Source organism: Mustela lutreola, chromosome 6 (genome assembly GCF_030435805.1).
Source record: "Mustela lutreola isolate mMusLut2 chromosome 6, mMusLut2.pri, whole genome shotgun sequence".
NCBI lineage: Eukaryota > Metazoa > Chordata > Mammalia > Carnivora > Mustelidae > Mustela > Mustela lutreola.
The window spans coordinates 124,126,962-124,138,391 of NC_081295.1; the positions used below are offsets into that span (position 1 = coordinate 124,126,962).

General features: G+C 52.6%; 2 protein-coding genes across 4 annotated transcripts; one reads left to right on the forward strand and one right to left on the reverse strand.

Annotated features, from left to right (window-relative positions):
• The first annotated feature begins 485 nt into the window (after nt 1–485).
• On the forward strand, nt 486–5,909 carry POU5F1 (POU class 5 homeobox 1). The gene is made up of 5 exons (XM_059176394.1): nt 486–932; nt 3,984–4,104; nt 4,406–4,536; nt 5,074–5,232; nt 5,414–5,909. The coding sequence occupies exons 1-5, from the start codon at nt 528–530 to the stop codon at nt 5,678–5,680; spliced, it is 1,083 nt and encodes a 360-aa protein (XP_059032377.1). The 5' UTR covers nt 486–527; the 3' UTR covers nt 5,681–5,909.
• A 1,409-nt stretch (nt 5,910–7,318) lies between these two features.
• Nucleotides 7,319–11,401, reverse strand: TCF19 (transcription factor 19). 3 transcript variants are annotated; one of them, XM_059178989.1, is made up of 4 exons: nt 11,162–11,401; nt 10,151–10,314; nt 8,391–8,946; nt 7,319–7,730 (listed from the first exon to the last, which is right to left on the reverse strand). In XM_059178989.1, exons 1-4 carry the CDS (start codon nt 11,377–11,379, stop codon nt 7,688–7,690), a joined length of 981 nt encoding a protein of 326 aa, XP_059034972.1. In that variant the 5' UTR covers nt 11,380–11,401; the 3' UTR covers nt 7,319–7,687. The 3 variants fall into 3 exon arrangements, with proteins under 3 accessions (XP_059034972.1, XP_059034970.1, XP_059034971.1); XM_059178987.1 differs by having other exon boundaries at nt 7,319–8,085; XM_059178988.1 differs by having other exon boundaries at nt 7,319–8,085; nt 10,151–10,758; nt 11,162–11,353.
• Nucleotides 11,402–11,430: the final 29 nt, after the last annotated feature.

Here is an 11,430-nt window from a genome sequence, read left to right on the forward strand (position 1 = left end):
CAGCAGCCGGTGGCTGTTAAGCAATGAGGGGTAGCTCCAACAGTCCTCTACACATGCACACTCAGAAATGTTTGAGGGGCTGAGAAAATGCCTAGGCCCCAGTCAGGAGATGGGGCCCCGGTCTTTGGAGAGGGGTCAAGCACCGGGGCTCCTGAATATCGGGGAGGAAGTGTCCCAGCGAGCCCAGACAGTTCTAAGGTGTGCAGAGTCCTAGAGAAGACGGGCAGCCCCTCGCGAGTTGGAAGTGAAGGTCCGAATGGGGGCCTGCGTCAAGAGTCCAAAGCCTGGAGAGTCACTTAGCTGGAGCTCCCTGGCTTCCCGCTCGCGCGACGGACCACAGTCACCATGAAGCAAACACCCTCCGCCTCAGTTTCTCCCACCCCCACCTCCCTCTCCTCCACCCATCCAGGGGGCGGGGCCAGAGGTCAAGGCTAGTGGGTGGGATTGGGGAGGGAGAAAGGTGTTGAGCAGTTTCTTGGAAAGCCCTTATTTTTCCAGGCCCCCGGCTTGGGGCGCCTCCGTTCCCCATGGCGGGACACCTGGCTTCCGACTTGGCCTTCTCGCCCCCGCCGGGCGGTGGAGGCGATGGGCCGGGAGGGCCGGAGCCCGGTTGGGTTGACCCTCGGACCTGGCTGAGCTTCCCAGGCCCTCCCGGCGGGTCGGGAATCGGTCCGGGAGTCGGGCCGGGCGCTGAGGTGTGGGGGATTCCCTCGTGCCCCCCGCCCTATGAGTTCTGCGGAGGGATGGCGTACTGTGGACCTCAGGTTGGAGTGGGGCTGGTGCCCCAAGGCGGCCTGGAGACCTCCCAGCCGGAGGGCGAGCGGGGAGCCGGGGTGGAGAGCAACTCCGAGGGAGCCTCCCCGGAGCCCTGCGCTGCACCCCCTGGGGCTGTGAAGCCGGACAAGGAGAAGCAGGAGCAAAACCCCGAGGAGGCGAGTGAGCTAAAACGGGGCTGGGAGGAGGTGGCCGGGCTGGCGGGAGGGGGAGGTGAGGTGGTAGCTTACAGCTGCCTAGGCCTGGAACCCAAGAGGGGAGCAGGCTGGGGCCGTGCTCAAGTCAGAGATGGGTGTGTGGCCTGAGAGCAAGGGCAAGGTGGGAACCAAAGCTGGAATTCAGAGTGAAGGTAGGTGAGGGCTGGGGCAGACCAGGGAGGAATCGGAAGCTGCCCCAGGCTGGCCTTGCTTCCTGCCTGGCCCTTGTCAAGTAGCCCCTTTTAGGCCTGTCCTGACCAGGGTCGCTCACTTAATAACCAGCCCAGCGCCATACCCAGCTTGGGGTTTGAGCCCCTTCTCCCACCCTTAACCCTTCTTGAAAATTTGATCTTACCGATTCAGGATCTGGGCCTTAGGGTTAAGTGTGGCCTAAGGGTAAAAACAGTGCTTATCCCAGGGTTATTGTTCCTGAAAGTCTAGGGTGGGACTGATTTCTGATAGAAGCTCCTGTTTGGGCTGTGTGTGTGGACGTGTGGGGTTGGGTTTACCTCCCGTCAAGTTTAGGGCTTGTCTTCCCTTGACCTCTGCCTTGGGGCTAGTGAGTCACCATTATGCAAAGTGCACACCCTGGCACCAATTTCAGCCTTAATTCTGTTAGTTGTGGGCAAGCCAAAAAGCTAAGTGGAAGAAGTCCTCCCCAGGCCATTCCCCAAACGTAGGGTCTGCCGAGGCACTGAAAAGACTTCTGTGTCCAGCACTCCTGAAAGACGACTAAGGCTGTGACTTCCAGTCCTCCAAAGACAAGTGTAAGCAATTAGAGATCAAGTACTAAGCCCTTAGACCTCACAGAAGGAGGTGCGAGCGCTTCAGCCGACCCAGTGGCCCTAGACTTTGTAGGAGGCGACTGAGCCTTGAATGATAATGGCTGCCAATTGTGGTCCATTTCCTAAGTGCCTGGCTGTGTGCTCAGTGCCTACATCATTATCTCATTAACCGGCACAAAATCTCCCACGGAGGTATTATTAGCCTATTTCACGGGTCCTACCTACCAAATGATGGAGTTAGGATCTGCGCTGAGGTTGCCTTATTTCAGATCCCATAAGTAGGATTTACACAAGCCAGTTCAGGGAGCGGAGGACATTTAGAGCTCTGAAGCATGTACTGAGCGTTGGCCTATTTGAATTTGATGTGATCAACCACCCTTGGAACCCTTCCCTCAAAGCTTCCAGGACTGCACATAGGTTTAGCTGCTCTTCTGGTCCCTTTGGCCACCCACCAGGGAGTGCCCCAGGGCTCAGTCCATCACCCTCTGCTCTATCTGTACCTTTCCTTCCTCTTACCTACCCTCGAGCTCAAATGCCTTGTACACGAGACTACCACTGTACACGGGACTACCACATTTTCTGTCTCTTGTCGAGATGGCTCCATGAACTGCTCCACCTGAACCTAACTATCACCCGTCACTCAAGGCCCCAACCGTTAGTCGTCAGTGCTTTCACATTTTACATCCCATCTTTTGGAAACCCAGCTACCTTTCCCTTGGAAAAATACCATAAAGCTATTCCTACCGGCCTGGTCCCAGCTGCCCAGTGAATGGGGGATGGGGTGGGGTGGGCGGACGGTAGTTGCCTCCTTAGTCTGTTGTCAACACGTCATTTTAAAATCAGGTCATTTTACTCCACACCTCCATCCAGTGGCTCCCCATTTCATGGACAGCAGGATCCACAAGACTTGCCCTGCGCCCCCTTTGATTTTGTGAGTTCCTCACCCTCCTCCCTTCCCACCCTCGGTCTTCATCCTTCTCCACCCACTGCAGGCCTTTCCACTTGGCTCTTTCTCTTTGCTCAAGCTTCAGTTTTCTTTTCTTACTCTTTTTTTTTTTTTTAAAGATTTTATATATTTATTTGACAGACAGAAATCACAAGTAGGTAGGTAGAGAGGAAGAAGCAGGCTTAGCAGAGAGCCCGATGCAGGGCTCGATTCCAGGACCCTGGAATCATGACCTGAGCCGAAGGCAGAGGCTTTAACCCACTGAGCCACCCAGGCACCCCAAGCTTCAGTTTTCTTTTCTTTTTTTTTTAAAGATTTTTATTTATTTATTTGACAGAGATTACAAGCAGGCAGAGAGGCAGGCAGAGAGAGGGGAGGAAGCAGGCTCCCTGCTGAGCAGAGAGCCCGATGCGGGACTCGATCCCAGGACCCTGAGATCATGACCCGAGCCGAAGGCAGCGGCTTAACCCACTGAGCCACCCAGGCGCCCCAAGCTTCAGTTTTCTTGATCCTCCTTAAAATTGTCTGCATCCCCATCATCTCCTACACTGCTGTACTCTGTAATCCTCTACCCTGCTTCACTTTTTTCCACAGTGCTTATAACATAGTAATGAACTGGATAATTACTTGTCTCTCCACGTGAGAATGGAAGCCCCCTGAGGCCCGGCTTTCTGTCCAGTTTTTGGAGCTGCTGGTTTATAGAAAGGGCAATACATCTGTTGAATTAATCAAGGAGCATGCCTATGTGTTGCAAAAAGATAGAGTAAAAATACAGAATAATCCAATTTGAAAAATGAGCACTAACTATATACCCTTCACTTAATTCATACCTTTTTGGGTATCTACTTTGTAGTGTGTTCGTGTGTATGCATGCCATGTACCCTGGAAGCAAACTGGGGGAGAGTATAGGGAAATGAGAATTAGAGACATGGTGCCCTTTTACTTTCCTAGTTTGGAAACTGCCTCAGATTGGGGTAATGCTTGAGTCAGAAATCTATTGTGAGTATTAAGTGAGCTAATAGGCAGCAGCTCCCTACATAAGCTGACAGGTGTTCTCCTGGAGGAAGGCCTGCCTTTCTGTCTGTGCACACGTGGTGCTGTGTCTGTGGGATGTGTTGCTTTCTGGGGTGAATGACGTTTGTAGAGAGGTTATTGCTAGATACTTAGTAGGCATTCTGGTGCAGATACTCCCATGGACCATTCCTTGAGGCCCAGATGGGAAGGGGGGTTGACCACTGATGTGTTTGTGTTTTTACATGTCCTCTGCCTTTTTGACTGCAGTCGCAAGACATCAAAGCTCTGCAGAAAGACCTGGAACAGTTTGCCAAGCTCCTGAAGCAGAAGAGGATCACCCTGGGATATACTCAGGCCGATGTGGGGCTCACCCTGGGGGTTCTCTTTGGTGGGTCTCCCTCAGCGTGTCCTCCCCCCCCCCCCCAACACAGGGACCACATCTTCCCTGGAAGAACATGCCTGAACTTGGAGTATTCTCCCCACCAGTGGGGCAAGGGGAAGGGTGTTTCTGGGGCAGGCTTTACACCTTCCGCCTCATGAAAGAGGGTAGAGAGTGGGGGAGGAGGAAAACGTACTTGGACCTTGAGTTCCCTCTGGGAAGAAGTGGGACCCCGTTTGGGGTCTTGGGGTCACGAAGGTACTGCTTTCTGCCTCACCTTGCTTGCTTCTCTCTCACCTGGCCTCCCCAGGGAAGGTGTTCAGCCAGACCACCATTTGCCGCTTTGAGGCTCTGCAGCTCAGTTTCAAGAACATGTGTAAGCTGCGGCCCCTGCTGCAGAAGTGGGTGGAGGAAGCTGACAACAACGAAAACCTACAGGAGGTGAGGGTGGGAAGGGAGGCTCAGGGATCTGCCGAGTCTTGGGCCGGTTGTCCATGCTTGCTTTCCTGGTTTGCCGCTCTCCTTCATGGGGCGTGTGATCCTCAGTGGGGTGGAGTAGAATTCCTCCAAATTCTCCAGAACCGCCTGTCTAGATACCCCCTCAGGATTCTTCACACCATCTGGTGCCGGCGACCCATCCGGGCAGTGCCCCATAGCAGTCTGCGCTTTTTTTTTTTTTTTTAAAGATTTGTATTTCTTTATTTAACAGAGAAAGAGATCACAAGATCACAAGTAGGCAGAGAGGCAGGCGAAGGGGGGGTGGAAACAGGCTCCCTGCTGAGCAGAGAGCCCGATGTGTGGCTTGATCCCAGGACCCTGAGATCATGACCGGAGCCGAAGGCAGAGGCTTAACCCGCTGAGCCACCCAGCCGCTCCAGCAGTCAGCTCTGAGTCACTACCCTCATGGTGCTCAGCACGCTCCAAGCCTGCCAATCCATGTCCTCCCTTGGCCACTTCTTCCCCTTCCTCCCTCACCAGATATGCAAAGCAGAGACCCTCGTGCAGGCCCGAAAGAGAAAGCGAACAAGTATCGAGAACCGCGTGAGAGGCAACCTGGAGAACATGTTCCTGCAGTGCCCGAAGCCCACCCTGCAGCAGATCAGCCACATTGCCCAGCAGCTCGGCCTTGAGAAGGACGTGAGTACCTGGTCCCTGGGTGTCCCCCTCCTTCCCGGTTATTACCTCCATTTCCCTGGCTCTGCTTCTTGCCCCCCAGCCACTGCTCTAGATCTGGCTTTGGGCCAAATGACTAAGCAGAACCAGCCCCACTTCCCAGAGCTTAGGATCCAGTGTCACTCTACCTTGTCTTCCATCCCAGGTGGTCCGAGTGTGGTTCTGCAATCGTCGGCAGAAGGGCAAACGGTCAAGCAGTGACTATTCGCAACGAGAGGATTTTGAGGCTGCTGGATCCCCTTTCTCAGGGGCACCAGTATCCTTTCCTCTGGCACCAGGGCCCCATTTTGGTACCCCAGGGTATGGGGGCCCTCACTTCACTACGCTGTACTCCTCAGTCCCTTTCCCTGAGGGTGAAGGCTTTCCCTCTGTGTCTGTCACCACTCTGGGCTCTCCCATGCATTCAAACTGAGGTGCTGGACCTTCCCAGGAGTGGGGGCCCGAGGAAGGGGGAGAGTGCGGGGAAAGAGAACCTGGGGTTTGTACCAGGGCTTTGGGATTAAGTTCTTCATTCACTAAGAAAGGATTTGGGAACACAAAGGGTGTGGGGGCAGGGAGTTTGGGGGGACTGGTTGGAGGGAAGATGAAGTTCAAGGATGCTCTTGTTTTTAATCCCCACATCACTTTCCTAAATAAAGAAGCCTGGGACACAGTAGGTAGATACTCTTGTCTTCGGTTTGTCCTCCTCTGGTTACTGAAGAAGGGATGGGGATACCCAATAGTTAATAGCTTAGACCCCAGTGACCCTGACACCGAGGTGCCATTTAAACTGCTAAATCATACGATGTCAGAGGGAGAGAGCCGGTATTGGAACCCACTGATGTGTAGAGGGCCCCTATAGGTGTGAGCTAGTTCCTCAGAGCCTGTGACTTAACAGTTCTGGGGAAATTTAAGTGGAAGCCTTGTTTTATTCATTTATTTAAAAAGATTTTTTTTTTAAAGATTTTATTTATTTATTTGACAGAGATCACAAGTAGGCAGAGAGGCAGGCAGAGAGAGAGAGAGGAGGAAGCAGGCTCCCTGCTGAGCAGAGAGCCCGATGTGGGACTCGATCCCAGGATCCTGAGATCATGACCTGAGCCACCCAGGCGCCCCTTACTTTTTAAAGATTTTATTTAAGGGAGAATATGAGCAGGGGGAGGGGCAGAGAAAAAGAAGCAGACTCCAAGGTGAGCTCCAGCCCAAGACCTTAAGATCACAGCCTGAGCTGAAATCAAGTGTCACTCAGTTGAGTGAGCCACCCAGGCACTCCTGGATTGTCTTATTTTTGTAGCCCACTCACTGTTAGGAGCTGACTTTGCTTTCCTTACTTGAGTCTGGAAGTGTCCTTTAGTAGCTTTATACTAAGGAATCAACTTGAGATCCTTTTCTTCTGCATATTGTCCCAACTAGAAACAGTTGTGCTTTGTTGATACCAAAGTCCATTTGGTTTCAACCTAAGGGATTTGGCCTACCCTGTCCGTGAGTGATGCACCAGACCCCCAAGTTTTTGTCCTGGTTCTGCTGTTACTTGGGCCCTTGCTTAGAGCTGTGTCCTTGATGTTGTGGTAGGGGGACTTGGGTTGGTAAGTCTAAGTAGGAATAGAAGACCATGGACTTAAAGATTGTAATAGGTTAAGATGAGGCTTTCCTAGTGAGAGCTATAAAACCTGTTTGGACCCTATGTTGGTTTGGTATTGCTTGGTGTAGGCTCACAGAAGAGAACCTGTGAGCTGTACTTGGGTTCCACTGCTCCACAACTAGACCAGGTGAGCATCTCCTCTAGCTGGTGTATCAGGTTTTCTCTTTTCAAAGGTTCTGCCATCCTCCTGAACTTGACCAAATGCCATCTACCTTATTTTAATGGCAATGGATCTGTTTTTCCTTTAAACTAGGAACCTTAATTACCTTTTCTCCAGTCTCCCATCTCCAGCCCATTCTAAACCAAGTAAGCAGGTCTAAACTTCCCTGTGCTGTGCTCATCTCTTCCCCTAAAGAGTCAAGTTTTCCAGACCATACCCTTCAGAACTCCAGGAGTATCAGACCTGGAAAAAGAATAAATATCTAGGAGTGAATGAAGCTGCTTATTCTTTATTTGAAAATAGAAGCAAAGCTCTGAAAAGCCAAGTCATGATCGTGGTCAGTGCCAGTGGTTGACTCAAAATGTAAAAGTTTCGAGGCTGTGCCTTAGGTTTTCCCAGAAGGCCTTAGTGATGCCATCCAAGAACATGTTTGCTCCAAGACCTGAAGCTTGTATCTGCCCAGGGATTCTATAATTAACGGGTGCTCTGACCACAGACATTCTAGTACTCATGACATGGACCTGTAGCTTGTAACGGAATTTTCAGGTTGCTGGCAGCTTCCTGGAGGCAGCAATTTCTTTGGCAGGAAACCATCTCTTCTGTCACCTTGGCCGTCAGGGCCTGCTTCATGCCTTGAGTCAATATCCATAGCAATGGACACTTTCCCTGTAGTCATCCCCACTGGAGAGGCAAAGGAAGAAGGGGGCATTTCTTAGGATCCATCGGTGCCCCACCCTGTCCACCTATGGCGTGGAGGTGGCAGCTTTCTGTCCTCTGGTGCCTTGGTGGTGGGTCTTAGGTCTGGATACCTATACGACACCCTGGGCACCGGAAGTCAGCCTCCCTGGCAGCCTGGATGCTGTAGCCAACACAGGCCACATGGAACCAGAGGTCACAACCATCACACTGAACCCAGGCAACTGTTTGTTCTTCCGGTAGGTAGCAACAAGGGGCTGCACAGGGCTCCCCACTCCCATCTGCTGGGGGAGCCCTGGGAGAGCGCACTGGGTGCTTCCGAGGTCGTCCACGCCTATTTCTAAAGAAAGTGACACAAAAACCCAAGTCACTGGAAACCTGCAGAAGCAGCCTAGAACTTTACCTAGATAATCCTAGAGTGAGCCTAGATAGATTAGGGACCAGAATAGTAGAGCTGACCCAGGTCTTGCCAGTCCAGTGTCTGTTCCAGCTCCGTCTACTTCCCATTCCCATCTCTGTTTCCATCCCTGTTCCTATCCCCAGAGCAGATGGTCACCTCCCAGCCTGGGGCTCTACAAAGGGATCAAAAAGGAGTTAAAAATTGACAAAAAGGAGTTAAAAATTGAGAAAGATCTCTCCACTTACCCACCAGGTGTCTGTGGGGTTGTCTCTACACGGAGTTTCTTCCTGGGCTCCATAAAGACTGGTGGGGGGCCCTCAGGAGTCTCTCCCTCATCATCCAGCTCTGCCAACACTCGGTGAGCGGATTTCCTCCGATTTCTTGGGGGTGGGGCAGAAGGAGTGGTCCCCACCTCCCTAGGAGGAGTGGGAATAGGCAGGCTCTGTGGCTCACCCCCACTCCGGGAGAAGGTCAGGGGCAGAGGTCTGAGCTTGCTGAGACTACCGATGGAATTGAGGATCAGTGTGGCTTTGGGGGCAGGGGAAAGGGTGCTGAGGGGGCGCTGTGGGGCCCCCTGGGGGGGCAGCATAGGCCAGAAGCCAGCCTTGGTTCCCTCTTCACTAGACCGCGGGATGGTAATGGCTGCGAAGTCTTGAGGTTTGACTCGGACTTGCTGAAACATGAAGTAGAACTCCGAAGGGCTGGTTCCTGGGGGCCCTTCAGGACCAAAAGTCACAAGGTCCCCATCACTCAACTCCAGCCTGTGACCCCTTGGGAGTCGGACATTATTGACCAGAGTCCCTGTTGGTGGCAGGGCACCAGACAGATACAGAGAATGACAAAAACAAATGACAAGAGTTAGGAGTGGAGAAATCTGGCCACCTCTGATTTTCTAGGGAACATGAGAACAGGACACCTGTCCTCAGATTCTCACATTTGAAATCCCTCAGCAGGTGATACCAGATATTAAGCTCTTTGTGAATTGGGAACAAGTTTCTTTTTTATGCCATCCCAACAGGGCACATGGAAAGAATGGACTCCTTCCCTCACTGCTGAGGTCCCTTTCTCCGACACCCAATGCAAAAAGTTAGTGAGTACCCTAGACTGACTGGGTTGAGATCTTGGCTCCACCCTTACCAGTTCTGTTACCTGGGCAAGTTAACCTCCCTGTGCCTCATTTTCCTAGTCTGTAAAATGGGAATGATAATAGTGCTCTCCTACATTCGATGCACTTAAAAACAGGGCCTGGCTCAGAGAGTAAGCACTGAACGAATGTTGGCTACTATAGTTATCTAATCTCCACAACTCTCCCCAGACAGTCTTTACAAAGCCTTACATTTTACCTATGAGGAAACTGAGACCCAGAAAGGTGAAGGGACCAGGCCTTTCTCAGGCTGGCTGCAAATGCCTGCAAGTCAGGGAGTAAGACATGCCCAGATCATTAAGATACAATCCAAGGTGCACCTCAAGTCAGTTAAGTGTCTCCATTGGGTTTAGATCAGGATCTCAAGAATTCCAGGATCTGTCCTGTATCCAGGCTTCCTGCTCAGCAGGGAAGTCTGCTGCTCCCACTCCCTTTGCCCCTCCCCTGCTCCTCTTTATCTCGCTCTTACTCAATAATCTTTTTTAAAAAACCATAATCCAACACATAACTGCCTTCAGATAAGAACAAGGTGCCTCAGCAAATTTGGAAACTGAGTCATCTGAGCTTGGCCCCCAGTGGCTCCAGAACATCCCCACTGTGATGCTTCCCTAATGACCCAGTCCCCGGATCTACCAACTCCTGTTCAGATGGTTCCGACTAGGCAGGGATCATCAGGGACCAGCCCCACAGAGAGCTTCTGACAAGCATACCTTTAGTGGGAAGATGCAGGTCTGGACTAAAAAACGGTCCAACCCAATAGGGAGTTTGGGAGGCAGGCAAGGTCCCTGCGGAGCCCCTTAATTCATTCCAGCCTAAGAACTGCAACTGCCCAGGCATAAGAGCGTCCCGCTTACTGCTCACCTTGGCTGCTATGGTCCTCCAGGCTGACCCTCCAGTCATCACCCCTGCGCTCAGCGTGCAGCTCTGCGTGGACTCCAGAGATGAGGCTGGGTTCCTGCTGGGGCTGCAGCGGCACATCACACAGGTCCGCCCTACGGCCCAAGCGGTAGGTGCAGCCAGCCCCGCTAGGGTGGAAGGTGTAGAGATCACCACCCCTGCCTCCCCCTATGCGCAGCAGCTGGAAACAGGGCAGCATGGGCGGTGCCCCCTCTGCACCACCTCTTCCACTTCAGGAGTCCATACACCTTTCTGACACCTGAGCCATGCACGCTCGCCTGAATTCACTTTCCTTCTGATGCAGATTTTGATCTGTGCTTTGTGCAATTTCAACTTCGAGCACAGGCCTGAGTTTTCACCAGGGGTCAGTGGCAAATTTCACATGAGAACCCAGGCCCGAGTAGTCCAAATTCAGAGTGCAAGGAACTTAAGGCATGCGATGCCAACAAAACTGTCAAGCAGCTTTACAAAGGAAAAATTCAGGATAGGTCCCAGCGTAGTGCAAAAACACGTCCTACTGCATGTGAATTGAACTAGATCCTCAGGCCGTGAAGTATTCAGGGAGATTCGATCTGTGCGGGGCAACAATATATTAGGGAGCTTCCAGGGAAATGCAAACTGTAGATGTGTGTATAGGGTTTCCTGCTTCTGTACAATATTAACTTGCCACCTCAGTGTAATTTGGAGAAAAACTTCCTGTCAGACTCGCTTACCCAAATAGTGTACCCCTCCTGCTTGCTCGTGCCTCGCCCTTCGGGCCAATCTTTCCTAACTATCTTTAACCCCAGTGGGAAGGGAATCCATTGTCATCCCCGAAAAAGCAGTGGAAATAGTTCCTACGTTCTCCGACAAAACAGATCTAATCCTGATTTCCCAGCTTCTCCGGGTGGGATATAAACAGGGAAAGAGCGCCCCGAGATCCTGCACAGCAAGCCCAGCCTTTTCCTCCCCTGCCCAGTCCCGTTTCCGATCTACCGCGGTGCGGTCTCCAAGTAGTCTCTCCAGGCAGTGCCAGCGTGTGCGGTGGCCGTGGGACCCCTCCGGCTCTGGCCGGAGCTGGCGCTACCGTGGCTGTTTGACAGCGAGGAAGCCGGGGTCCAGAGGGGCGCGGTCTCCGCGCGCGGGCAGCTCCCGCCCCGCCTTCGGAACTCCCGGGTCCGAGGTGCGCGCAAAGCGAACCCGCCCCGTACCATTCCTGATTGGCCAGCTCATTTATGCCCCCTCCGCTCCATTGGGCGACGCTC